We start from the raw sequence: 27506 nt of genomic DNA on the forward strand, positions 1-27506 counted from the left end.
TTTTAAGACCTAAATTAAAATGTTTGTTTTAGTTGTAACATATTTAAATAAGTAAAAAAAAAAACTTGTGACCATGTTAGTTTAGCTAGAATCTAGGCAGGTGTATAATAGAATAGATACCATCTTTCACACCAAGGAGCACAATTATATTTTTTCCCTTATTTTTTTAATTGCGTTTGATGGTGAATATGCGATTTTATTGTGATTTAACCGTATTATTATTCAGTAAGTTTATAATATGTTGTTTCATATACATCCTATTTTGTCTTCACATATTCTCAACACTTCCGAATTTCTTAGCAAATGAGTAAATAGTTAAAAATGATAACGACATAATTTTTCGCATCTTCTTCCGATACTCAATACCGATAAATACATAAGATTTAAGGTGAAGACGCAGATAAAATGTACAGAATGCATCATCTTCATTACACGTGTGTATGATAGTGCCATTAATCTGAATATAAGATGGTTATACGAGACAAATTTGAACATAAAATCTTCACGGATCTCTAGAAGATGTTTAGAAAAAAATTATACACAAAAACTTATAAACACACAACTTAGAACATTCATAACTTAGAATGTTCTAAAAATCCATAACTTAGAACTGTCGTGAGTTATAACGGTAATAACTTAGAAACACGTAACTTGGAAACACACAACGCCACGCCGCTTAACTTGTAAACATCATAACTTAGGAACAAACAGCTTATAACTATCATAACTAAGAACTGACATAGCCTAGAAACACGTTACTTAGAAACACACAACATTGAACCACATAACTTAGAATCGTTACAACTTAGAAAAGGCATAACTTAGGAAAATGCAATAAGTTTTAAACAATGTTAAAACCATGATACAATAATATAACCTTGTACAAAGTTTGCTAATTTAATCAAATCCGAAAATACACTCATTTTAAAACAACCAAACGGTTGTGTTCACTCGTCGAAGAGTTTTAAAGAATCGTGTAGTGTAGTTGTCGCTCGGAACACGCGATGAAATAAGCGAGCCGAGTCACAAGCACTAGTTGCATCTCTGTCCGCGGAGCAGCGCCGCAGTCGCCGGAGCGCCGGCAGGTAATCTGGCTGAGAGCCCCCGCTGTTCCTTCACCAGACGCACCTCTGCGGTATCGTGTCGCTGCGCGGGGGGAGGGGGAGGGGAAGGCAGGGGAGGGGGCGTCGAGGCGTCGTGTTTGCGGCGGGCGCCGGCACTTCGCAGAGAGGGGAAGGAGGGGAGTCGAGATGCAATCGGCAAGTACTTTCCTCGCGGCGACAGAGCCGCATCGATCTGGTTTTATTGGTCGGGCGTCCTGGAGGTGGTAGTGGGTGTCGGGTGTTGGGAGAGGGTAGGAGGCGAAGAAGCTGTCGGAATCGATATCGAGAGGGTTGTAGAGGATCGAGCGAGGGGTGTTTATTACCCGTAGCGTCTGATGCGGCGCAGGATACAACCGCGGCGCAGTTGTTTCGCTGAATCCACACGTACGCTCGGTTCAAGTTAGGGTAAAAAAAACCTTTTGGCAGGTGTCGCAAGATACATTCGGACGTTGACTAGTGTCTGATCCAAGGGGGGGCACCAGGGGCAAGTGCCCCCCTCCCCCGAAAAACCAGTTGTCTGCTACATTAATATTGCCGACAAAAATGATTGTTTCTGAAACCAAAAAAATATTTTAATATAATTAATGAATTTCTTGTAGAATCATAAAATCTGGTGGTTGGATGTTATGTGTAGTGTGAGTAGATTGAATACAAATTTAGTAATTTTAAGACATTTTTTCTCTGGCTACTCTGAAATCCTAGAGTGCCCCCTCCGAGGCGAACCTCTGGATCCGCCACTGACGTTGACAGTATTATGGGGTAACAAACAGAGCAAACGCGGTTTTATGTAGCACCAGACAACTCCAACGTGTGTATCAATAGTTATTGTGCTTACACTAAGTGTCAAAATAAATGTAACCTTATATTTGTAGGGAGTGTACATTACCATCGAACACACGCAAATAAACCACATCTAGTCTGTGATTTTCCTACATTTATAAATTAACCTCTTACAGAAATTATCAACCATTTAAATAACGGGATGCGTTGAAACAGTTTGACAGAGTTATTTTTGTTCGGCTAACCAACGAAATATTTTTTTTCGTTACAATCTATAGTTTGACTTAAGTATTTTGTATAACATTTGACAGTTCTCAAATGCAATACTGGTGGGGCAACTATTTCTCAAATATCACTTTCAGAGCATCACGTTATGTTGGTTACGAACTTTGACGATCGCATTATTATATTTATTAAAAAATTTCGACACAAAAAGTGTCAAAAGGATACGTAGAAAATGGGTTCTTTTTTAGAACTGTAAGATTTTGAGACAAGTTACATGACGCAGACTATATTCGTAATTATTTCCGCAAACATCATTTATAAACATACATATCTTTTTTTCTATCGCGTAACGTTATAAAAGTTTGGTTTTTAACAAAGGTAATTAATATAACACCTAAGTTCTCTTGATTACACTTCTCTCCTTTGAAGCACAGCCATGCATAGATAAAAATGTCAAGCAAAGAATTGTGGAAAATTAAATGTAATCCATTTACAAGAGATGCACCTACCACGAATGTACTGGATATATTTGACGGTCAAATAGACACCCGCAATTTCGCGGGTTTAAATACTTGCATGTAAGATTTGTTGTAACTTTGTTAAATCTTAACCATTCCTTCTATAGTTTACTGACTTCAAGAGAAGAAATTGCATGGCCTAAATGTATTTTGACCAGACTCTGCAGGGAGAGGAAGAAGACTAAGATGGCGGACGTTTACCAGCCTAGTATGAGTGCAGGCGTTACCGATATTGTTAAGTTGTGGCCTTTACGAGTAAAGGCATTACAGATAATGATTTGAGGTCCAATGATAAGCCCTTTTATAAACAGTTGGTTAGAACTAACGTATTTTTGAACTTCTCATTTACACGACATATTAGATAACGTTAAAAACTTGCGGCCGTGTCCCGACACAGACTATCTCAATTTTTTTTCTCGGGAAAGATGCCTTACCCTACTAATGGGATCCACAGACAACTTAGAAACGCACAATTATAACAGTCATAATTTATAATTCTCAAAAAAATCTACATAAATTATAACAGTCAAAATTTAGATCGATCATAACTTAGAAACACATAACGCCACACCACACAATATTTAGAAACGCCGTAACTTCTACACTCATGACTTAGAACTATCATAACTTAGAAACAAACGAATTAGAACGTTTGTTATTTAGAAACACGTAACTTATAAACATGTTACCTATGAACACACAACACCGAACTACATGTCTTAGAATCTTAAAAACTAAGAAAAGCAAATTAGAACAGCCATAACTTAGACAATTCTATATTTTGTTTCTATGTTCTGTATTTTTATGCAATGTAATTTCTACATTACGTGTTTCTAAATTGTGTATTTCTAAATTATGTATTTCTAAGTTATGTGTTCTTCAGTTGTGTTTCTAAGTTATGAGAGAAACGCCCTACTGATGACAACCACTGTTCATTCTCAGTCCTGGCGTTGCACACGGGGCTAATAACATGCCTTCCAGAGGCGGGAATCGCAAACGAACTGCGCAGAGAGGACAGACGCAAACATATACCTTCCGGTCGAGTGTCAACACCGCTGGCGGCTGACAGGCAATTACCGCCGCGCCGACTGCGGCAGGGAACAATGGCGCCGTTGGTTGCGATGCGTGTGGCGTAGCGGCTGTGGCTGGAGCGTCATTGGTCAGCGTCCATCCGCACATATCGATTACGGTTTGGTACACTTTTTTGCAAATGGGCCAGAAACATTCATGCAAAATTACAGATATTTGTATTTTAACAATGTGTAGTTTCATTCCAAAATAAATAATATCGCGTTTAAAAAACACGGTTTGGTGGATCGCATACGATACCTATGGTGCATAGGTCAGTTTTGATCTAAAGTAAATGCTTATGTAACAAACGTATTTAATTGGATAATGATTAATACTATAACGCAAAAAAACTCATTCTCTTTGAACCAATTATGAAAGATAAAATGGTTAGTGTGAGTCGCCCTTACAAGATGGACGCGTGATATCGCGGACTGTTCGAAAGGCCTTTTTTAGACCTACAATTCTGTAGCAAATTAATTTGATATAGTTCGTGTATAAGTAAGCGCAAGCCATTGAAGCGGCCTGAAAGCGTCATATTGCGACTTGATTACGAAACATGCACAACTGTATCACTATAACATCGTGTTCGAGTAATGATTTTTGTTGTTACATTGCCACCAATGGTTAAAGTTATTTGTAAACCTTTCCCTGAGTAGCTTTCCAGTATAAACTGCAAAAAAAAAAATAATAAGAATGATACAATAAAATAAATTCAAATTGTTAAATAATCTGTTATCTTTTCCGTGGTTTAAAACAAATGTTTGAATGAAACGTCAAATATATTATAAAATTATGCGCCAATTTTTGTAAGAAACACCCAGTGTTATCTCGAAGACACTTCTATTTCATATATGCAAAAATAACCATAGTGATGTGTTTTACAGAGTTACAATATGATTCTTGCAGTATTACAAACTATTTTTTGGCAAATGGTGTCCAAAGGAAACTTTTGTAAGTACAGAAATTGTTTTTCTGTGCAGAGCCGCGATTATTTCCCGGATTCGTCGGGTAGCACAGCCGACTTGAAACACATATACTCCACGTTGATGAGTGGACAACTCACGTTGCAGCCCGCCAAAGGATGTGACCTTTTTATTGACCAATGAGCTTTTTAAAAAGGATTTATTATTGTATAACTTAAATCTAACCTGGAGCGTAAGTAATCAGCGAACTAATAATCCTTGCTCTCTTAAGAACACAAAAATAAGATTTTTATCCGTTCAGAAACATTGTCTACTTGATACAGTTTATTAGTTCCTTATCTGTAGTTATTTATACATAATTGGGAGGTAAAATTTAAAAATTAGGTTTTCGAGAAGAATCCAACAAGTATGAAATGTTTACCCCATCTGACAATAAAACAGTTACTGTTGTGTCAGGATTCTTTAAAACAATGCCGTGTGTAACAAAGATACCGAATTGTGTTTTCAACAAATTTTCTTCACGCGAATCACACGTAGTTTCCGTAAATACCACTAGAACTCGCTGCCGGAACAGATATGTCGACTGTTGAATCGATTCATCAGCAGACTGAAACTTTAAACTTTATATTGAAACCGCTACGCACTTGATTTTCGACAATGATATTTTTATAATAGGTACTACTCATCTTGTTAAAATCCATTCAACCTTTAATATCATAAAGTTTTTCTTTCGGCTCTGCGGTAGCACTGGGGTTAAAAATTTTCTTTCCATGCGGATTCCATTTAATTCACTAAATTACTCCTACTAAATGCCGTATACCGAGAGCTAAGATGTTACACATCAAAAACCGAGCAAAAAAAACACTGTCACAGACAGACAAAGTGAGCGTACTCGCGGAGCAGCAAATATTTCCAAGTTCTGCTCGGACATGTTTGGCTGGTGGCCAAGCACGAAGTGATCTCAGGTGATCGCGAGATGGGCGTAGGGCAAACACTATCTGAACTTAAAATTCTACACCTTTTGAATTTTCTAAACCATTGCATATTTTAAAATTTATAACATTGCTGTTGAAAAAAATTTAAAGGATAGTTTTGACTAGGTATATAAATTTACATCTAACATTTGAAATATATTTGAAACAATAAACATTATTTTATAAAAAAAAACTCTTAAATGAAATTAGTACTCATAGATCTGATAATTTTTAAAACTTTCCAGGGTTTCATAACCATTTCATTTTTTTTAATTAATACACGCAGGCCTATTCTAACCCAAATAATGTTTAATTTTAATATTCGCGAATTAAAATTAACATTTTATACAAACAATTTTTAAAAAAATCGCTTGAAATCCTTTGATATGACTATTATTAGAATTTTTAAGTAATATATAGGGGCCTGCAGATTTCGCGAAAAGATTTCGAGACTAGATGAAAGTTTTAAACACTATAGCATCGTCTGTATTTCGTGATTGGGTGAGTTTCTCCCAGGTACATATCGATTGTAACAACACCAATCACAGTGATTCAGTGCGGTAGCAAACGCGTCCTGAGTGGCTCGGTCAAATAAGGCAACGATTTCTCTCGTAGAAGGCCCACCAATCACAAGGAAGAAACCACAGGTGCGGGTATAACTTTTTGCAGTCTAATAAGTGTTCAGATGTTTTCGCGAAAAAAATGCCTGCCCCTAGTAATATATCTTCTGAAAGTAGTGGTCGAGAACGTTTGTTCGAAACGTCAGCTCAAAAGGTCGGGGGAAAGGAAGGGGAATATGGGTTGAAGGATAACAAAAGATGTGCAAACTCCCTTGGTGGGGACGGTACCACTGTCGCTGCCAACCTTCCAGACACAGATGACAGATGTCACTGCTGGGCAGTGGCGTAGCCAGGATTTGTGTATGGGGGGTGTTAAGAAGCGTGCCCCCCCCCCCTTATTAAAGCGGGGGGTCCGGGAGTCCTCCCCGGGAAAATTTGGATTTTAAGGTGTAAAATAGTGCTATTTTAGCAGTTTTTGGTACTTAAAATTTAAATATTGTAATGGTAAAAATTTTATTAATTTTAATATGAAATTTGTTTGAGTGATGAATAAGAAATTAATTAAAGATTTGGTGCTAAGGGGGGGGGGGTGTTTGAACCCCTAAAAACCCCCCTGGCTTCGCCCCTGCTGCTGGCACGTGTTGTTGCAGCAACCGCCGGCGGAGAGGCGCGGCCTGGGCTCGCGGCTGAGCACGGGCTGGTCGCCGTGGTCCGCCTGGAGCACGTGCTCCCGCAGCTGCGACGGCGGCGCCTCGTCCCAGCTGCGCCGCTGCCGCTCGCCCGCCGGCTGCCGCGGCGAGGCCGTGCGCTACAAGATCTGCAACATGCAGGTTAGTCGTCCACCTCAGCGTTCAAGTCTCCAAGCACGCCGCCTACCCCTTCGTTCAAGTCTCCAAGCACGCCGCCGCACATGGCGGGACGTGTTGTGGTGCACGCCACAAGTCACCGTGGCGTGTGCGCTCGGAACTGGACCGGTAGCAGTCACGCTGCCCTCTGAGAGAAAGGATTGTTCGTCTCGACAAAATATTTGTTTATATATGGCGAAATTAATATATTTTGTTAATTCAAACAATTATTTTTGTAGTAGGAAAGATTCTGTTCACCCGACAAAATGATTTTGTCAACTCAAATGTATATTTGGTTAGTTGTAACATTATTTTTTTGTTTACTTACCGAGTTTGGTTAAACTAAAAAAAATATTTGTTCCAACAAGTAAATATTTGTTTCGCCATATACAAACAAATATTTTATTTATATTCAAACAAGCCTTTTTTCTCTGTGGTGGTCGGTGCCGAAAATCTAATACTCTGCCGATCAACAATAGGGGAGCGATTTCTCACAGTTCTGTTTTCTCAAAAGCTCTGGAATGTTTATAAAAGCGAACTGGGATGTTACTCTCACACCCTACCCTATTAGGGCGCATATGTGGGAGGGGAACGTGAGAACGCCGGCCGTAAGGTCGGAATAATCTGTCAAATATATTTCCACTTTTATCTTTGCTAAGAACACTGTTTACAAATTATCCAGGGATCTTCGTAGATTTATGATTTATCCTCGAATATTTACGGTACTGGGTTAAATTATTTTTTAACATGAATAAACAATCGTTATCTTATCAATCATTATCAATATATTTAGTATCTTGTTGAAAATACTAAACCTTATGTTATGTTTACAACGAAACACTCAACTCAGTCGGAATAAGGCGTAGTTTCTACGAGCATCCAGTTATGTGAGAGTACGAAGAAACTTATTTTATTTCAGGTTGATTCTTCGTTGAAAAAAACCGTTCATTTACAGTAACAGTGCAGTAGCCCGGAAAGTAGGAGAAACGATTGTCGTTCAGAAGATATTTCGGTTTAATTCGTGAGTCAGGACATTTTCCCAGCGAATTAAGTTTTCAGACTGTCAGTACGATTTTCAGTTTACTGGCTGTGTCGGTTTAATTACTTTAGACGAAATGACTGTCAATCAAATAATTTTCGGTCTACTGCCAATTACCAGCTGTTCCCATCAGTGCGAGATCTTGAGCGTGGTTTGGCCAATCAGACGAAAGACCACTTGCCCTGTCCCGCGCAGCCGTACAACCGCCGGGTACGGATACCAAGTACACTATAAACCAATACCGGACAGCGCTACGCTAGCAACACAGGCGAGCGGTTGACTACCTGGTGGCATAGAGTAGCACTAAAATATATATTTTTTTAATTTAATAGTTAAATAACTTAATTTTTTCATCTGGTTATAATAATGTTTAATTCCGAACAGCAAATTTAAAACTCTGGAGGTATATTTTTGCAATAAATTTAAAACTCAATAAAAAAAATATTTACGTTGAATAAAAGTAAAGATTTTTTTACATTCCCAATGTTTGTATCGATAATTTATAAAAACAATATTAACTCTGCACAGATCTTTTGTTTTGTTGTATAAAAATTATGAAGCGGTCTTGTATTTGTTTCTAGTGTTTTTTGCGATTAATTGAAAGCATCCCGACTATTTATTATACAGTCAGGCTCTTATAGGTTCCAAAACTAATACTTACTTCTCTTCAATAACACGTTCTCTGGGCCACATTTGTTATAAAACTAAATGTGATGAATGCAAGCTGCGCAGTACCTACCAAATTCGTGGCCCCAGAACTGAAACGGCTTATTTGCAACCAGAACTACCATTAAACTCTGTCATGGCTTACAAAATTGGCCCATTTTTAAATGTATAGAATATCTCGTCCCCTTGCGCACCCTAGTTTTATTACAGTAAACTTTTCATATTTATTGACCAGCATGTAGAAAACTGCGTAAAATAAATCCACCATAAAGTCGATAAATGGTCCACTGGCTGACCTCTTCTTTTAAGAAATGCTTCAACAACTTGAAGAAAGAGCGGTCGAGTGGTTTATTATGTATCATAATGAAATATACGCAAAAGTGTATAGTAATTAGAAAAATCCTATTGGGCATCCCTCCAGTTTTGGTTTCCGACATAACAGTTAGTAAATATGATTGACACACGCAGTGCGCAACAAAGAAGCCTCATGAATATGCTTTGATTGATAATACTCTAGTTTATCGTTACCTTGCGTGGGTTGAAATCTCCGTATTACCTCAAATAAGGTAAATGCTGACACAAGGATCTTAAAAAATAAAAAACGTGAACATTCATTATAGTTGATTGTGTGGAGATTTTAGATCTTATCTGTTGCCATGAACGGAACTGACATAGATTTTATTTGCACTCCTCGATAAATGTGTCCCTTATTAAGTAAGTTATTTTCAAAACTACACTTTTAAAACATCGCCACAGCACAAAAATATGTGAGCTAGTATTTCAGTACTCGCCAGAGATGTGAAACAGCCAACACCGGTAATGAGCAAATACAAGTGTTCTAAGTTTTCAAATACTCTTATACGAAACTCGGACACGAAATTTAGCGTAGAATTCTTTAAAATAATGAATATACGCAAAATGTGTTTTAAACTAAATTTCTGGACGTGAATCACACGTAGTTTTCGCACTCGTCGGTAAAATAACGTATCGAATAATTTCATTTTCAAACAGAAATTTTAAATGAAACGGTTATCATGAAAGCGAAAAACAAACTTGTTAAAATACGAAATCCCGGGTTTGTACCTGATTTTCGGCAAAGAATTTTATTATAATACAGGAGTTTTTTTTTTAAATTCTTTAAACCGTTAATACTATAAAGTTTTCCTTGGGCTTAGGAACTTTGATTCGGCCATCTGCTGCAGATGACAGCACCCTTCTTACACATTTCCGTTCAATGCGATTCCCGTTCCATTCACGAAACTGCTCCTACCAAATACCGAATACCGAGAGCTAAGAAGTTACACATCAAAAATTTGTGAAGTCCTGTCGACTCCATAGTAAGTGCATCAATATGAAGTTTAATTAATGCAGCCGTGAATTCAAGAAAGGAGTGAAAGTAAATGTTTTGATGGTCAGTTGGGAACGTCTAACTTGACGTTTCTGTATATCTGTTTGTTTTGTTTGTTTTTTTGTTTGTTTTGTGGTATTTGACAACCTTCGATGAATCACTCCTGGGTTATTAACTTCGACAGTGAACTACTGCCATGTGTGGGAGATTGTTAAATGCAATTTGTGTCTGAATGAAAGTATTGCAGGAAAAAAAAATCCGTACGAATAGCGGGCCAGCCGACGAGAGAACCGGTTACCGGCCCACAAAACCCGCGGGCGGTCTGGCACAATGGCGGGGGAAAGGTGATTGTTGGGATGCTGCGTTCTTTTGTTGGTATTCGCCATACCTCCCCGCCATCCCTTCCGGGAACGGCTCTTTGTGATGTTAATAACCGGTGCGGCATGCAGTTTTTTATCTCTCTCTCTTTCTCTCTCGGCTCATTTCCCCTTCCGCCAACCACGGAGCGATCCTGATTGATGAGTCTTGTTTCTCTCGGCGTCTTGCAGACGTCACTCTTCCCCGCGCAAACGCGTCACCTTCGAGGCATCCATCTCCATCAGGCGCGCGCGGTGGCCATAACCGAGGAATGCTTTGACCTGCTTTCGCCAAAAACCACCCCCTCCCCTCCCTTTTTTTTTCCCCTTTCTTTCTAACTGCTGTCCTTTTTAACATACAACAATACCTCCCCCCCCCCCCAATTCTCACCCTCCGCCAACCATTCAGCGACAACAATGCGCAGCCGGCAGGCTTCATTCATCAAGGCCCTGGTTAATTGATCGCATTCTTTCTGCCCACCCTTCCCCTACCCACCCGCTACTTGTTCCAACTCCCACCACTTCCCACACGGCTCCCACGGTGCAAAATTCCGCGCGGGTGGGGAAAGATGCGGAAGAGATCAGCTGTCAACCAGAAGTAATATTTCAAGCGTTCTTTTTTGCATGTATCTTATATATATATATTATCTTCACCAGAACAACCCCAAATGCACGAAATATATTCGAGGACCAGGAGCTCTTTAGTTGTAGTATCTGTCTTCATCAATCTGCTGTTCCAAGTATGGCGATTGTTACGCAGACTGGTGCAAGTGAATAAAGATTGTGCAATTTGAGTGTTCCGTAGCCTAGTAGGCTACTATATTAAGATGTTTTACAAAGGAAAAAAATTAATTATATTCTTTCTTTGCTGTTCTTAATGTATATTGTGGAGATCTCGTTCAAGAAATATGTGAGTTGTATTTATATCTGCAGACAGGTTAATAAGGTGAAGAGCACAATTAAGAGAAATGGCCACCAGTCTTCCATATCAAGGTTGATGAATTGCAGATTCTGTATGAAAACTGATAACTACCTAATGCCAGAATCATTAACTACCTAACTCATAATTATTTGTCCTCTGAGCACTAAAATCTACCGGAATGGGGTCTCAGTGTATCCAACTTTTCACGCACTTAATTGCTCTTGCAGACGTTTATAGCCAACATTTCAACATTTTTCGGTATATTTTTATCGTAGTGTTAGTTTTTTTTTTTTTTTTACATTATCCAGGTTTAATGTCGGTCTGCATTTACTGTTCTTGTTGAAACTGTTTCGTAATTGATAGCCCGCTGTACTCGTTTGTGCAGTTAAATTTTCATTACTAAATTACTTCCACGGAATTATTGTGCTGTCTGATATTTAAATTTTGTATGTGTTCGTAATACCTGTAAATGTTTCATCGTTGGGTCCATCTGTTTGACATCAGATGGTTTATGTTTGTTTATTGTGGGTTTAAGATTTCAATTTTTTTTGTTACTTTACATTCTTGAATTTTATTTCTATGACAGACATTTGAAAACTGCAATATAGCGTTTGTCCAGAGAATTTAATGAAATCAAAATTCTCCATTGCATGGACCATTTAAAGAAAGTTTTCTGATGGTTTAAAGACGTGCATACGTAACAGTGTTAAGTAGTAAGTAGTTACGATACAATAAATGAAAACGACGCCAGAAATGAAAAATTCCAGACCCTCAAGCACCATTTACCGTGCTTCATGGAACATCGACGTATTACCTCAGAAACGTTAACACAACTATGTACTCTATTACAGCTAGCAATTACGTCTTTGTAGATTTTTTAATTAAAGTAATTTATCTATCAAATGCAAATGCAAACATCACACTAAACAAATAAATAATAAAGGAAACTGTTTTGCAATATAAGTCGTAACTATTCACCCTTTCATATATAGTGTGATAACAAGACAATTGTTGATGTAACAAATCAAAGTTGAGAAGCGACTGTTTGATTATCATTTGTTTCGTGGACACTTCAGATTTTAAGCATGCAGTGACCGTACAGTATTGTTACCATATCTCCGTCAGAGTAGGCTTCAACTCGCTGAGGAGATAAACAGAAATAAGAAAAATAACACAAAAGAAATTACCCAAGAGCGGACGTTTCGCCCCTTATAGTAGAAGCACCACTGTAAGCTATGAATTCCTGTTTAAAGAAGAATATGCAATTCAAGACATCATATTTATTCATAACAACAATATATTCAAACTGGTACAATTTTGTAATCAAGTGAAAACAATTACAATCACTGGTCTCATGTGTTCGATAAAATTACTCCAACACGAATATATTATGTCACGTAAATTCACATGGACAGTAAGTTACGTGACCTAATAATGCAGTATTGTCACATGCAAACATTATACATCGATACAGACACATTTATATTAAAGTTAAATATTTTGACGACAGCACTTAAGCATATCGAAACTGTATCGAATCATGGGTAGTATTTTACAAACGCACACTTATAACGTGGCAAGGCGAAAAAGAGTTTCAGTGAGAGTTACTTGTTTCGTGCCAATACAATAAATCTACAAACACAACTCCAAGGAATAATACTTACACGCCCATGACCTTATTCGTGGCACCTACACGAACACAAGTTGTGACTGCTCGAAGAGACTAAAGGTGTAAGATTGAATTTATATCAAACCAGGGCTTATATAAACATTGAAGGGTATAAATCCGCATACATATACTAGTACCTAGAAACGGGAGAGGGGCGCTTGCACAAAACGGGACAATAAGAAAGGGAGCGAACAGCAGAGGGGCAAGGAAAAGGGTGAAAAAGGACAGGGGAAGAAACACTCGGAGCTGAAAAAAAAAACGCACGAACGCGGAGATAACCGAAGAACGACGAAGATAACATTAGCAGTTTACTGCAGATTAACATTTTTTTTTTCTTTGTTCATAACAATTTCGGCGAGTGAATAAATCCAAGAAGTTAGGGGCCGACCATAAAACTGTTAATTCGGCGTTAGAGACATTTACATGTGGAAGATCTCTTGTGTACGACGACTTTGAGTGGATTCGAACCCGCAGCGTCTTTCCGCGCCGCGGAACGCGAACCTCTAATTACCGGAGTTTTCGTTTCAACCTCCTGGATCGCGGCTCTCTCGGTTTTCCCTTTGCTCCCTGCACGCCCCCCTTCCTTCGAACAAACCAGGCAAACATTCCGCCAACTCCCGGCTTGCGGAGAAGGGGTGGGCAAACGTTTGTCCGGACAGCGAGAGCCTTTTGTCTCACGATTGCAGTTCTCAGTTCGGATTGTGTGGTTGTACCTAACCCGTCTCCCTTTGCCGCCGTTTCCCTCACACCTTCTGTGTCTCTTTCCCTCCGTGCCGCAGTCTGGTAATTATCATCTCTCACCGGTCACCCGCAGCATTCCACGCCTTGGCCCTTTCGCCGGAATGAGGGGGGGGGGGGGGGAGGCCGCGTCACACTCGCCGGCGAGGGTTGCAGTAGGTACAGCGCTCTTCCCTCCACCCGCAACTCTTTCCCTCGGAAGAGAGGGGGGAGACCAGATGCTAATTAAAGTTAGCGTTCCTCCTCCTCTCTTGTGTATATCTCGCAGGGGTGGTGGGGGGGTGATGTTTCTCACGCGCGCGGCCGGCAGGTAGAAAAAGAGAATTGGCGTAACTTTCACACTATCAGGTTCCGCTACAAAAAAAAATTGGCGTTGCGAGTGATTACTTCGCGGACTCGTTGTACTCCAGGCTGGACTCAGCTTCCATATTGTACTCTAGCTTCGGCGGGTCTACACGTGTTTGGGTAACCATTCATTCTGTCTGTTCTGGTTCAGGGTCGTGTCGAGAGCACTCTACATGGAAGAAAAACTATCATCTGTACTTTTACAATAGATTCCTGTGGAAATCAGTTGCCAAGAAATGGTTCGTAATACTACAAGAAGATGTTGTACAACATATGGTTATAGTTATTTTTGCATGTATGAAATAGGTTTATTTTTTCTCGAGATAATACTATTTCATACCACATTTGGCTCATAATTTCATATTTTAATAATTATTGATGTTTCACTCAAGCATTTTTTATACCATAGAACAGATAATCGAAAATTCAAAAAATTTGACTTTATTTTGTTTTATCACGCTTATTATGTTCGCATTTAATACTGGAAAGATATTCAGGGAATGGTTTACAAATAACTTTAACTAAGTGGAAATACTGGGACAACACACAGAATAAATGCTCGGGTAAGAATCCGAACCCAGTATAACTGTGAACACTATTTTGTATTGATACGGTTGTGTTAATGTAAGTGTACAAATTTCTGTAATTTCACAAGAATATTTTTTTTTTCCATTTACAAAAAAAAAATATTCGAGTACGATCAACTGAAGCAGATGTATATGTGTTTGGAGTCGAAAGAATCGTGGGTCTAACAATGAGATTTATATTTACATTAACTCCATGCGATACAACGGTACCGTTTTATCACAGCGATCAATTTATATTACAATATATGATATAACTATGTTGTTCCATACTTGCATTAGATATTATTGATAATACATATTTGCTACTTAAGCGGAATTTAATAATGCGATTCATTATTAATCTCAAGTTTAAAGATAAACCCTTCTTCATTAAATTCAAATATGTTACAATTTTTATTAGAGAATTTGTAATTTTTTTTTTCTCCACAGCACGTTTTCAGCAACCAACCAAATTATGAAAAAACAATTTTTTTATAAAAAAAATTCTCAAAAATACTATTTACTCTTAAGTCTGTTTACGTGTGTCTATCAATGATTAGGGTGAAGTGTTTTTTTCCACAAATTAAAATAATTTCCTCCCCCCGATTTTCAATTATTTTTTATCTTTTATTGGAGAAGCTAAACAGTGTTTCAAACATAAAGTTAGAATAAGGGTAACGTTTGCATTTTCAGTTATTTTATCAAGACGTTCAAATAAAAAGGTATCGACAGAACCATAACATATTTCGTTTCTAATACCCACTATTTCCAACGCAGATGAGGAATCATTAATTAACTGCATCCAAACATCATATTACAATTTTAGTTTATATTTTTTAAATGTTTTCTCTTTTTTTCATTTTTAGAAATTATGTGATAATACCAATAAATCATGTGCAGCAAAATATATATATTTTTTTACCGTTACAACACAGAAAAATGGCCATGAAATTATAGCCTCTCTGAAAATTCAGTTATCGATCTTTTTGTAAACGTACTTGACTGATAACACATAATTTACTAGATTGTTTCTCTGTCTCTTTCTCTGTGGGTGTGTGTTTGTGTTTCGCTTTGAGCTTGACAAAACAATTGAGGAGAAAAATTTTGATATCGGTATTTTCTTTTATGAACCTTCAGTGTTTCTAGAACATCTGTTACTGAAACATTACTGGTAGTTTATTTTTTAGTAGAGCTGATTTTGCATCGATCATAAAAACACTACTCGCAAATAAAATAGTTTCGAGTGTTATTTTTTCTCAGTTAAAGATTCGTCCTTCCAAAACATTTTTTTTTTTTCCTTTTCTACAGCACAACTCGACGGGCCTACCATCGAATGGCTTCGCGTTTCTATACCAATGAGAGGGTCCCTTTAGTACTCATGAATTTTTGCCAAACGCAGAACATAAAGCGTGATTCCTCGTGTATCCTACAAACTCGCAGAAAAAATACATAAAAAGTTTTATCCCGGAGATGAAAAAAGTCGCCTTCCAGATCTCGTTCCATTCATTATTTTATGTTTTTACGTTTGACATGGCCACACTTGTAAACCATTTTAGTGGCCGAGCTTAAAAAAAACTAAATAAATATTTAGTGCATACTTTTTTGAATAGTTGGATATCCATGCTGAATTCTAAACTTTTTCTGCAGTAAGGATAAGAAGAACCAAATGAAATAATAAACTTAAGAATTATTTGAGTTAAAGCTTGCTACTTTGTGGTTTTTAATTTTTTTTATTTTATTTAATCCAATATAATCAATCATAACATTTCCGATAATTTTAAAAGGCTAGCTAAAAAAAATTTTTGCTGAAAGAAATTAAACAATTATGACATAGTATCCTGTAAAATTAAGTTTAAACCTAAAAGGTTCCACTATTATATTTTATTTAATTCTCCTTATCTATAATGCACAGAATCGTAAAAATGTTCAAATTTGTCAGTCATTCATGCAAAAAAGTATGGGATGCATACTTCTTTTTTTTATTTCGTGAAAGTTCAGGCGCTTTAAAAGTGACAACTTGAACCGTGGGGAACGTATATGAAAAATAAAGACCTGCAACAAGACAAACACCTTTGAACTTCGTTGAAATGAATTTCCGTGGGCATGAAAATATTTATTTTATCCGGCTAGGCGTCATCGGGTTCAATTAAACTTCCAACTAATTCTTGTTGCATTATGTATATTGCGTCCACATTCTCTATTTTGTTTTTTTCAGCGCGCTCATATTCTTTGGCAGACGCTGATTTAGCAGAAGCCTACTTACGTGGCGCAGTTGGAAGCACGCCGGCTATGGTGTGAGGGGTTACGGGTTCAAGTCCCGGGTAAGGCACGCATGTAAATTTCTATCGTGGTAGTTCGTCACCAAATATATATACATGTTTCAAATCGAACATGTGGATGGCAAGCGAAAGTTTTGTTGGTAATGAAAAATTTGCCAGGAAACAAACTTAAAAAAATGTATATAATACTAGAACAGCGGAATCAACGTGGACAACTGTTTCTTTCTCCATTCTTTACCGAAATCCGTGGTTTGTGGTAGAAACTACATTTAGCCATAATATTTTAGACTCGTATGAAAAATTGGTTTAAGAACACAGCATGTAAATTTATATTTCTGCTATAAATGCATTTATATTTTTTAACTAACATTAACTATTTGAGTATATATTGAATATGTATTATATGTTTATTTCTCGACTTTGATGTGAATAAAAAATCGTTTCTTAGCAAAGGCGAAAAATATACATCGTGTTGCAACGTGTTCAAGTTATATGCCCATATAATGACAAAATATACGTTTGTTTAACAGTACTTTACTACTTTTGATTTCTGTTTTGAGGCCACGACTGTAAAATTATTGATGGTGCGCCCATTTCGGCATGTCTTGTTGCAGCCATCTGCAAGTACGTTTGACGACTGAAGGCCTGGTGTTCTGGCACAGTATTTACATATGCAAGATGCAACCTTATCGGCCAGGCCATACTCCGGTCGTGGCCAGGTGCCAATCCCAGCTGGGCTGTGATTGGTGCTGTATGAATACTGTGACTTCAGTTGTCTATCGCCCTTGAAGATGGCTGCGAATAAGGAACACCAAAACTTCCGGCACGCCATAAGCGTTACAGACCTGGTATCAACCAAAAATCAATAGAGTAGTCATTACTTTAATATTGAGAAACTCTTTCCTTGAAAAAGAAAATTTAATGTGCAAGATCCCAGCTCTCGGTATACGGCATTTGGTTGGAGTAATTCGTGAATTGAACGGAAGTCGCATGGGACTAAAATGTGTAACAACGGTGCTACCATCTGGGGCGGATGCCAAAGTTTACAAAGTTAAAATGGTACTTTATAGTATTGACTGTTCAATTTATTTTGACAAAATGGACAGTACCTATTTATTAAAATTCCTTATCAAAAATCAGGTTCAAACCCTGGGTTTAGAAAAAAAAAGTTTTATTTTTTTTTTATTTTTCTCTGTTAATCGTAGGCATTTCATTATATAGTTTAACACTTCGCTTTGCAAATCAAATGATTCGATAGTCGACGTAGCAGCTGCTTCGACAAAAGATATCCAGCTGCGGGTAAGGAAGATACGAGCGATTTTCGTTAAAAAAAAAAAAGTAGTTAAAACATAATTTGCGTACATACATGCATCACGCTCGACATTATTTCTAAGAACGTCGTGTTTAAATTTAAAGTCCGAGGCCCGAGTTTCGTATTATAAGTGTATTCGCACCATGAGAACACACGTGAATTTGTTCGTTACCGAGGTTATATGTTACACATCTCTGGCGAGTACTCTGGAAGACTCGTTCACATTTTTCTCCCAGCGTTCTGTGAAGGTTCTGAAATCCCTGTTTCCTCTTTTGTAATCTTCCTCCTCTAGCCGATTCCGCTATCTGGGGCGGCGCGGCGGGGGGGAAATTCACTCGGAGCGGGAGAGAAAGCAGTGGAAGGCTCGCTGAGCGGTAAAGAGAGAGAGAGAGAGAGAAGGGGGATTGATTTATGTTGACTCGTGCGCGCTCCAGGAGAATGATGGAACAGAAATTGATCCCGACGTCAGTCTGGTGGCCTAAATATCCCTTTTACTACAACAAAATGATTTATGGCCGGACTCTTTGTGTTTCTTGGGGGGGGGGGGATAGTGGGCCGGGTAACGAGTGGCCTGGCTTCGCTAACCTTGGGCGGAGGGGGGCAGGGGAGAATGTCCGCGCACTTAAGGCGGCATGCGGAACTGTACGTGTGTTTCCAGCCCCGCGCCTCCGTCTGAAGGAGTCTTGCTTCGCCTGTCGGTGATCCTCCATCCGATCACCACGACGAATCGCACAACTTCATCAGTAACACAAATAACTAAGTCAATTATTCCCAGATTTTAAATTTGTTCATGAGACATGAAGCTTGTATTAAAAGTCTTCGTATCGTCATTAATTCATACATTAATAAAGTGTTCAGTGGAATAATAAAACTTTTCATCCTTAAAGTTGACCATCTTTCAGGAAACATAAATAAAAATATACGTAATATTAAATTAGGTATTTTAAAGGATCTATGATAAAACTTTTTTTAATCTGTTAAAAATCCCTAAGATTGCTTTACTTTCATTAATACTTGAGTGAAGTTAATAGCGTGATTTTTGAAATGTATACAAATTCACTAAGTTTTATGGGTTTGTTATTTTTTAATCAAAAGTCTATACGGTGTTAAGACTTCAAGCGTAAAATTCCAGATATTATGTGTTTTTTTAAGGGGTGTTTTATTTATCTGTTTTGTTTGGATGTAGCTGTGATGAACTCAGTGCGCCAAAGTTTTTTTTATTTAATGTTATGTTTTTAATTTTGAAATTTAGACTTGCCGAGGAACATATAAAATTTCAAAAGATTTCCTGGAAGTAAATGAGATTCTGCCATGTCAGTCTCTCCTTAGCAAAATAGCTAATTAAATAACTACTAAAGGTATCCTGATACCCTCTTTATAGAGTTGTTGTGGCTATGTCTATATTTTAAGAAGTCCCCTTTCGCACCATTTTTAAATCTTTTGGTACTCGCGAAGAAGTGAGCCAATGGGAAATCAACAACTGATGGACATTTAAGTTAAGCCCTGCACCAAATGCGGGCGCGCGCCATGTCATCAGAGGTCGGATAACTCTCCTCCTGGTTCGGTTAATGGCGGGGTCGAGTGAGAAACGTGGCGGACGTCTCAGTGAGCAGGTGGGTTTTTTATCGGGGCACTCCCGTGTTTCCTACTAATGCGATCCATAGATTCTCCATTTGTATTGCTTGGACTCTAGTCGTATCTAAATAATTGGTTGTCTGTAAAGTCGGTTTACGGACGATAGTTTAACGTGACAACGTCATAACAAAACATTGATGAAATGATTGCATACTTTTATGAATAAAATTTAATCAATTTTATTGAATTGTCACTATTTTGTATGGATACAAACAAGGAGTGAAATGAAATCTACAATTTAATTGATAAATTTACTTTTATTTGCACTCATTAATTCAAATATGTTTATTACTTTAACGAACAGATGATTTTAACTATAACATTTATACATGTTTGCTATTTAACTTCTTCCAATCTGTGTTATTCTGTTAAGGATACGACGATGATAGGAAAAGTAGGAAACGAATGGGAGTGTTTCAAGTTTAATGTGCCTCGAAAATGTCAAATCGATGGTTGTTCCAATCGAGTGGAAGAGAGATAGATGCGGCGCAAGCGTACAATGAGCGTAACGGGACACAGAGTAACGGAACAATGTGCGTAACGGGACACTTATTCGTGCGTGCAGCCGGCGTTCATCGATTTATTAGACGTTGTCACGTCAATAAAGTTAATATACGATATCAACACGACGATATGAATGTTTTATAATGTTTGAGATCCCTGGTTTCGGTATATTGCGCGACACATAACAACTTTTTTTTTCTGTGAACCAAACTAAATTGAATGCTTTTACCGCACCTTTTTTTAACATTTTTTTTGTACAGAACTTTAACCTAATCTGTTATGGTTTCATTTACAAATAGTTATTTTAAACTGAACTGAAAATCATGGTGAAACTGAAGTTCATTTGTAGTTTCTAAAACATATTTTGCATCACTGTAATGAAGAAAGTTAACTATTTTTTCAAAGATAGGTAGCACACTGAAAAGGCGAAAAAAATGTAAACAATAACGGTCCAAAAACTCTGTCCTAATAGAAACAGTCTGAATTATTCTGTCCGCTCGGATGAAGACCAGGGACAGTTAGTTAACAGTGCGACAACAAGCCAACGAGAGCCACGCCTGTAAATGCCCGCAGTGCTAGAAGTGTTGGCGCGTTTCGCTCGCTGCCGTGCCGCATGTCTTAATTACACCACCGAGTTGAGGAGGGGGAAGGGGGGAATGAGATTATCGATCGCGTGGTGGTTCAGCCCCGGGCAATAAGGTCGACCGATACTAATAACATTTGGTTTACAATTCCCTAAGCCTCCGGATACAAATACACTGAGCAGTGGCCTTACTCTTCAGTTAAATGGTAAGCTTATTCATACAATTAAAATACACCAAGGAATACAAACATAGTAAATTTTTTAAATTTATTTATTCCTCCTTGACACATAGACTACTTTCATTCATGACATGACACGTCACCGGACTAATTAAACTTCTGTAAGGGGCCGTAATGTTCTTACACGAAATAGAGCGTAACGAAATTCCTGACACCGCTAGTGTTCAACCTTACAAAAAATGGGGATTAGTAGAGACCGGAACAATTCGCGAATTCATTTCGCGATAGGCTAAAATACAAATAGTTATACCTCAGTGCTGCCTCTGCTGTTGGCTCACAACTCACCTGGATGACTCTGGGCCAATGAGAAACACCCAACCAACGCTTTATCGAATCACAGGCTGCTACGTTGGGACGTCTCACAAGACAGCAGCCAATGGATAGGTGACATTTGACCGAGAGTACGTATAACTATGGAGTTCATCCTACAGGTCATTAAACCCGAGAATTTTTCCGGTCCCTAGGGATGAGGAAAAAGGGTTGTTGGGTAGAGACAGAAGGGGAGGGGTTGGGGATAAATGAAGGGCGCTGGATTCGTCACCTGCATATATTTTTTTTTATTTGGAGTTGGTCATAGTGTCCTTCAATTAATACACATACAGGTATTTCCAGGGACCTTCCTATCCGTTTTTCGTCTCAGCACGCCCAGCCCGCGTACATAAGGAACTCACCAAGGACCTAACTAGTGAGCACCGCTGGCTACACCATAACTTCGCACTGGACTGACACTGCCCTAGCATCTCGCGACCTCTGACCTCCCTCGCAGCCGCGGCGCCACGGGACACCCCAACTGCGCGGAGCGGCCAGCCACGGACGGAGCTGCCTGGCGTGGCTACTTCCACAAACTTTCAAGCTAACACAACACTCTAAAATTACATCCCCGTACACTTATAGGAAAGTTACGGGAACAATAGAAGTATTTTCCTGGATTACAATGCTGTCAAATTATAATATTTCCTGTTTTTATTTGATAGGTAAACGATCCGAATACGATCGGTGGAGTTGAAATGAAGCATCTTACTGCGTGCACGCTAAAATATGCATTTTTTTTCAAACCAACTTCTGGAGAAAAAAATATATAATCTTACGTGCTAATACACGTTTTATGTTGATCACTGCGTAATAAACATTCCGACAAGTTTGCATTAGATAAGAACGTGGAGTTAAATAATATCTAAAGTATAATGACTGATATAATTTGGTTGCTGATATTCTGGTAAAATATTTCGATTAAACTTTTTTTATTGCAAAGGTAACCATTTTATGTTTTTCCCACAATTTTACTGTTTTACATGATCGATAAACATTTTTAAGAAAAGCGGCTGGATGTATTTTAATTAATCACGTCAATAAGACATATTCGAAGTAAACTATTAATAATAACATTTTAACAAACTTTTGAATATGTAAAATTTGGACTATATGTTATTGAGTAACTTCAATAAGCGTTGATTCTTTTTAGAAAATTTAATTTTAATGAATCCTCGCACATACACATCACACGTTACTATGCTTCGAAAATATTTAATTTTTTAATGGATAGGAGTAGTATTGGAAAGACGCCGTACATATTTAGCCCATATATTTTATCAATTTAATATTGTATATTTGGCTTTATTAAAGCATCGTGTATAGTTAATTGAAGTTCTTAGATTTAATAGTGACTTTTAGCTACAAAAAGGTTCCATCGTAAAGATAGTGACGTTAGGAATTGTATTAGTTTTAATAAAATCTGCAATAATACTGTCCATAGATTTTTTTTATAGCGGCAGGCAATCTCTAAATGTGTTATCCCTGCCGTCGCGAAGGAAAATCATGTATATTAAACCTACAACATTTTTAGCATAAAATCTGTTGAAACCAAAATGGTGTCTTACTATTCTTCTCTCTACGCCTAAAGATAATTTACGTTGTCACTAATGAGGTTATTTAATAAATATTACTGTGATTTGCGATTATTCAGCAGAAACAACATGTACTGCCCAGAGATGACTTTGTAAACTAAATAATTAATGCCAATATTTGAGTCTAGCAATGCAATCTCCACTCAAAGAGAAGAAAAATTGGCAGGATGTATACGGATTTTGCCATTTCAATTTCTACAAAACACCTTGCCGTTACCTAATCGCCAGTGGCTACATCTGGCTTGAAATTTAAATTAGGTCCTTAAAAATCATTTTAACAAATGGTGTCATATTATAATTCTAGATAGTTTATTCAGTGTACACAATTTAAAACCTTCAAAGTATTCTTACTGGTTGGTTTTTCTTACCCGAGTATTTCGAACTTAGTGGATGGCTACTGTACCTATTACAATAGGTATGAGTGTGTCTTATTGAAACATGTGCATTTAAACGTTAATAATCCACGAACTTCACATGTTTTAAGAAATAAACATGTTTATGCGAGTTTTACCCATGCCCTACTAAAAGCAATTTGTATATTTATATGCAGTTAATTTATTCTAACCATTTTGTTGTGAATTTTTTAGACTTTTTTTCGATTAATATATTTGTTTGAAATAACATATATTCTCACACAGTTTTTTTTTAATATGTGTATGTTACTCGAGCCCATTTTTCTTGTTTAAAAAAGTGCATGCGTTATTGTTTTTCCTAATTGCTAATAAGTTTTATACAACTGAATAAAAATATATTGTTTCTTTTTCAATTAATAAGCTTTTTTAAATAAATGCCAATTTTTTATGAAACTTCAAGGGATTCCCTTAGTTGCGTATAAAATAGAACACGTGAATTAAGGGTCTAGTATCCTAAATTGTTGTGCTTCTAATATTTTGTGTTTGAAAATGTTTTAAATAAATTATATATACAAAGCATATTTAATTGTTTATAAAAACTTTTTATGTTTAACAAGTCCTTTTTAATGGTGTTTGTAAATTTAAAGGTGACTATTTGAGTCGGTCCTAGCATTTACTGAAACATGTTCTGTTTTAACTTTTCGTTTGTAGCCTTCATTTTCAAACACTTTATTTTTAGTATATCACATATTTTAGTATATCATCCGTATATCATCAATCAATAAAAAATTGTTTTTTTCCAAAACCTGTAATACTAGGGTTTCCTGGGGTATTGGGAAAACCTAATTCTTTATTTATTTATGAATGATACACAAAAATAAAGTATTTGAAGATAATGGATACATACGAAGTGTTAATCTAAAACGTGTACCACACGATACAATGCTTTCAGTGTATGCTACTAGTGACATGTAAGCTTTCATTAATTTCATAAAAAAAGTTTAACAAAAAATTTTTATTATAAAAAAACTCTTAAACAGAAATAAATATGATTATTTAAAGAATTTGTTATTAAATCATGTGCAAAAAACAAGAAGTATATCAGTATATCACGGCCTTAACGAAACAAGCGTCAGAAGCGGGGAGTTGGCCTCTAGAAGCTTGTCTCCTCTCGGAACTAACAAACCGAGCAGTGGCTGATTGCGGTGTCGGAAGGCGCCCGCTGATCCTGCCGCGCGCTTATTGGGTTGGCGAGCCTGCGGCGCTGCGCCGTTAACTGCGCGCCCCGCGCCGCGTTTAATCCGGCGGAAGTGTGCGGAGTGGCGCTTATTTCCCGCCGCCCTTAAAATTTTACGAGTTCACGTGGCCTTCGACCGACCCTCCTCCCCCCCCCCTACCTTCTTCCCCCACCCACTGGCCCTTGAGCGGCCGACCTGGGTGACCCCATAACCTCCTGGCCCCGGGCGGGGGGGGGGGGGAAGGGGCCCGTGCCGCGTTCACCTTTAAGGGGCCCGCCTACCTGGGCACACATACGGTGTGCAGAGCTTCAGGAAAAACAACGCGATTTCAAAACTACTCAAGATATCCGAGTGGGGCCTGTTTACGAATAGCATTTAAGAGTTCGCTGAGGCCCGAAAAGTACTTTTAAGTTCGGATTAAGTTTTTAAACTGTATTTTTAGAAGCGTTAAAATGCCTAAAACGCGTGTTTTCAGAGTAATTTTTAGGCATAAAACAATCAGTACAAATTCTTGAAAGCACTTAAGGGGCTTGCATAACACCTTTATCTTCATTTCTCCGCCATATAATGTTACGGTCACCGCTCAAATTTCATAGTTATCCTGTGACGACGAGACGAATGCGCGCCAGTTCAGAGCCTTGCGCTTAGAGGCTATACCGCGCTGGAAGCACCAGCGAGCGTCGCGCTTATCATCCCGCCTCACTAACACACATACACCCCTGACGAGGCGGGGCCCTTAAGAACGCCACCTTTAAGAGGCCACTCCAGTGTTTCAGGGGCACTACGCAACCCGCGTTAACCTCATAAGGTTCAATGCTATTTTCATTTTGCTTATAACTCATTAACTAATATAGATTTCGTAATGATGCTTGCTTGATATGTAAGACAACGATGCTCTTATCAAAGCCCCTTTCTTCAAAAATGTGCATAAATTATGGTTTTATTCTAATCTTTACTAATATGCTTAAGTGAATTGTCTAGGTTTGAACCATAATTTATGCACGTTTTTTAAGAAAGGGGCTTTGATAAGAGCATCGTTGTCTTACATATCAAGCAAGCATCATTTCGAAATCTATATTATTTAATGAGTTATAAGCAAAATGAAAATAGCATTGAAACTTATGAGGTTAATGCGGGTTGCGTAGTGCCCCTGAAACACTGGAGTGGCCTATTAAGGGCTCCGCCTACCCGGGCACACATACGGTGCGCAGAGCTTCAGGTAAAGCAACGCGATTTCAAAACTTCTCACGATATCCGGGTGGAGTCTGCTTACGAAAAGCATTTAAGAGTTCGCTGACGGCCGAAGAGTACATACCTACTTTTGATTTTGGATTAAGTTTTTGAACTGTATTTTTAGAAGAGTTAAAATGACTAAAACGCATGTTCTCAGAGTAATTTTTAGGCAAAAATAAAACCGGTAAAGATTCTTGAAAGCACTTAAGAGACTTGCATTACACCTTTATCTTCATTTCTCCGCAATATAATGTTACGGTCACCGCTCAAATTTCACAGTTATCCTGTGACGACGAGAAGACTGCGCGCCAGTTCAGAGCCTTGCGCTTATAGGCTGTACCGCGCTAGAAATACTGTCGAACGTCGCGCTTATCATCCTGCCTCACTAACACACATACACCTCTGACGAGGCGGGCCCCTTAAGAGCCCGCGCTCACGGTAAACCACGATATTTCAGAACTACTCAAGATATACGAGTAGCGTCTGTTTACGAAAAGCATTCAAGAAAAAGCTAAGGACCAATAAGTAGTTTCGTTTCGTGATGAAGTTTTTTTAACTGTGGTTTTAGAAGAAGGCGTGTTTTCAGAGTAATTTTCAGGCATAAAACAACCGGTACCATTTCTTGAAAGCACTCAAGGGACTTGAATTACACCTTTATCCTCATTTCTTCACCTTTATCTTCATTTCTCCGCCTTTATCTTCATTTCTTCACCTTTATCTTCACTTCTCGGGTCAACGCTCAAATTTCATAGTTGTGAAGACAGCGCGCCAGTTCAGAGCCTTGAGCTCAGAGGCGATACCGCGCTAGAAGCACAAGCGAGCGTAGCACTTATCATCCCACCTCACCAACACAGACATACCCCTGACCAGGTGGGTCCCTTAAAACCTCGCGGTTTGTATCTTATTCGTCTGAAAAAAAAGTTTTAAAAGCAAGTTTTCTTTATTTTTCCCGATTTATTATTTTATGCTGACTTTAAGCGTCGTCTAGGGGAAGGAAAAAAACAGTGTTCTGAATTGAGATTTGTAATATAAATTATTTGTGTTACATTATTAGGCACACGTTGGCTTTAAGAAGTTTGATCAGAACGAAAGGTCGAAACAAAAGTTATTTATTGATCGTTCATCAATATTGGAGATGATTACGGAAAACAGTTAAGTTGATGAACAACATGGACCAAGGTGTGCTGTATTTGCAAGTAACATGCTGTGAGACCGCTCTGTGAGATTTGTGTACGAAGTAGAGTGTCAGACATTTCACTACAATCACTGCTAAAATGTATTTAATAAATTCATTAAAGTTGACTGAGGAAGTAAAGGAGCTGCCATCTATGAGAGATATTTCCTCAGTGGATAACATAAAGAAACTACAGGGGAGTAGAACATGTGTGTGAAATATTGTTGTTAGAGTACTATCATATGAGCAATGTGAATATGTTTACTATTCAATGCATTGCTATTTTGTACTACATACTATGTATTCTTTCTCACTTACTACTTCCTAGGTATTTTAGGTGCAATTAATTTATAAAAAATATATAACTTTGTTTAAAAATGTGCTTACTTAAATATTTTATTTGA

The 27506-nt window shown here is 37.9% G+C and overlaps 1 protein-coding gene across 1 annotated transcript in view; it reads left to right on the forward strand.

Moving 5' to 3' along the window:
* The first annotated feature begins 3544 nt into the window (after positions 1-3544).
* Positions 3545-27506, forward strand: part of LOC134534279 (protein madd-4) — a 191240-nt gene continuing 167278 nt past the window's right edge. Inside the window, exons 1-2 of the mRNA XM_063373000.1 lie at positions 3545-3573; positions 6846-6984. Of these exons, the coding sequence (XP_063229070.1) occupies positions 3545-3573; positions 6846-6984 (168 nt within the window). The remainder of the gene's footprint in view (positions 3574-6845; positions 6985-27506) is intronic.

The sequence above is a fragment of the Bacillus rossius genome, chromosome 1 (genome assembly GCF_032445375.1).
Source record: "Bacillus rossius redtenbacheri isolate Brsri chromosome 1, Brsri_v3, whole genome shotgun sequence".
In the NCBI taxonomy this organism is placed as follows: Eukaryota; Metazoa; Arthropoda; class Insecta; order Phasmatodea; family Bacillidae; genus Bacillus; species Bacillus rossius.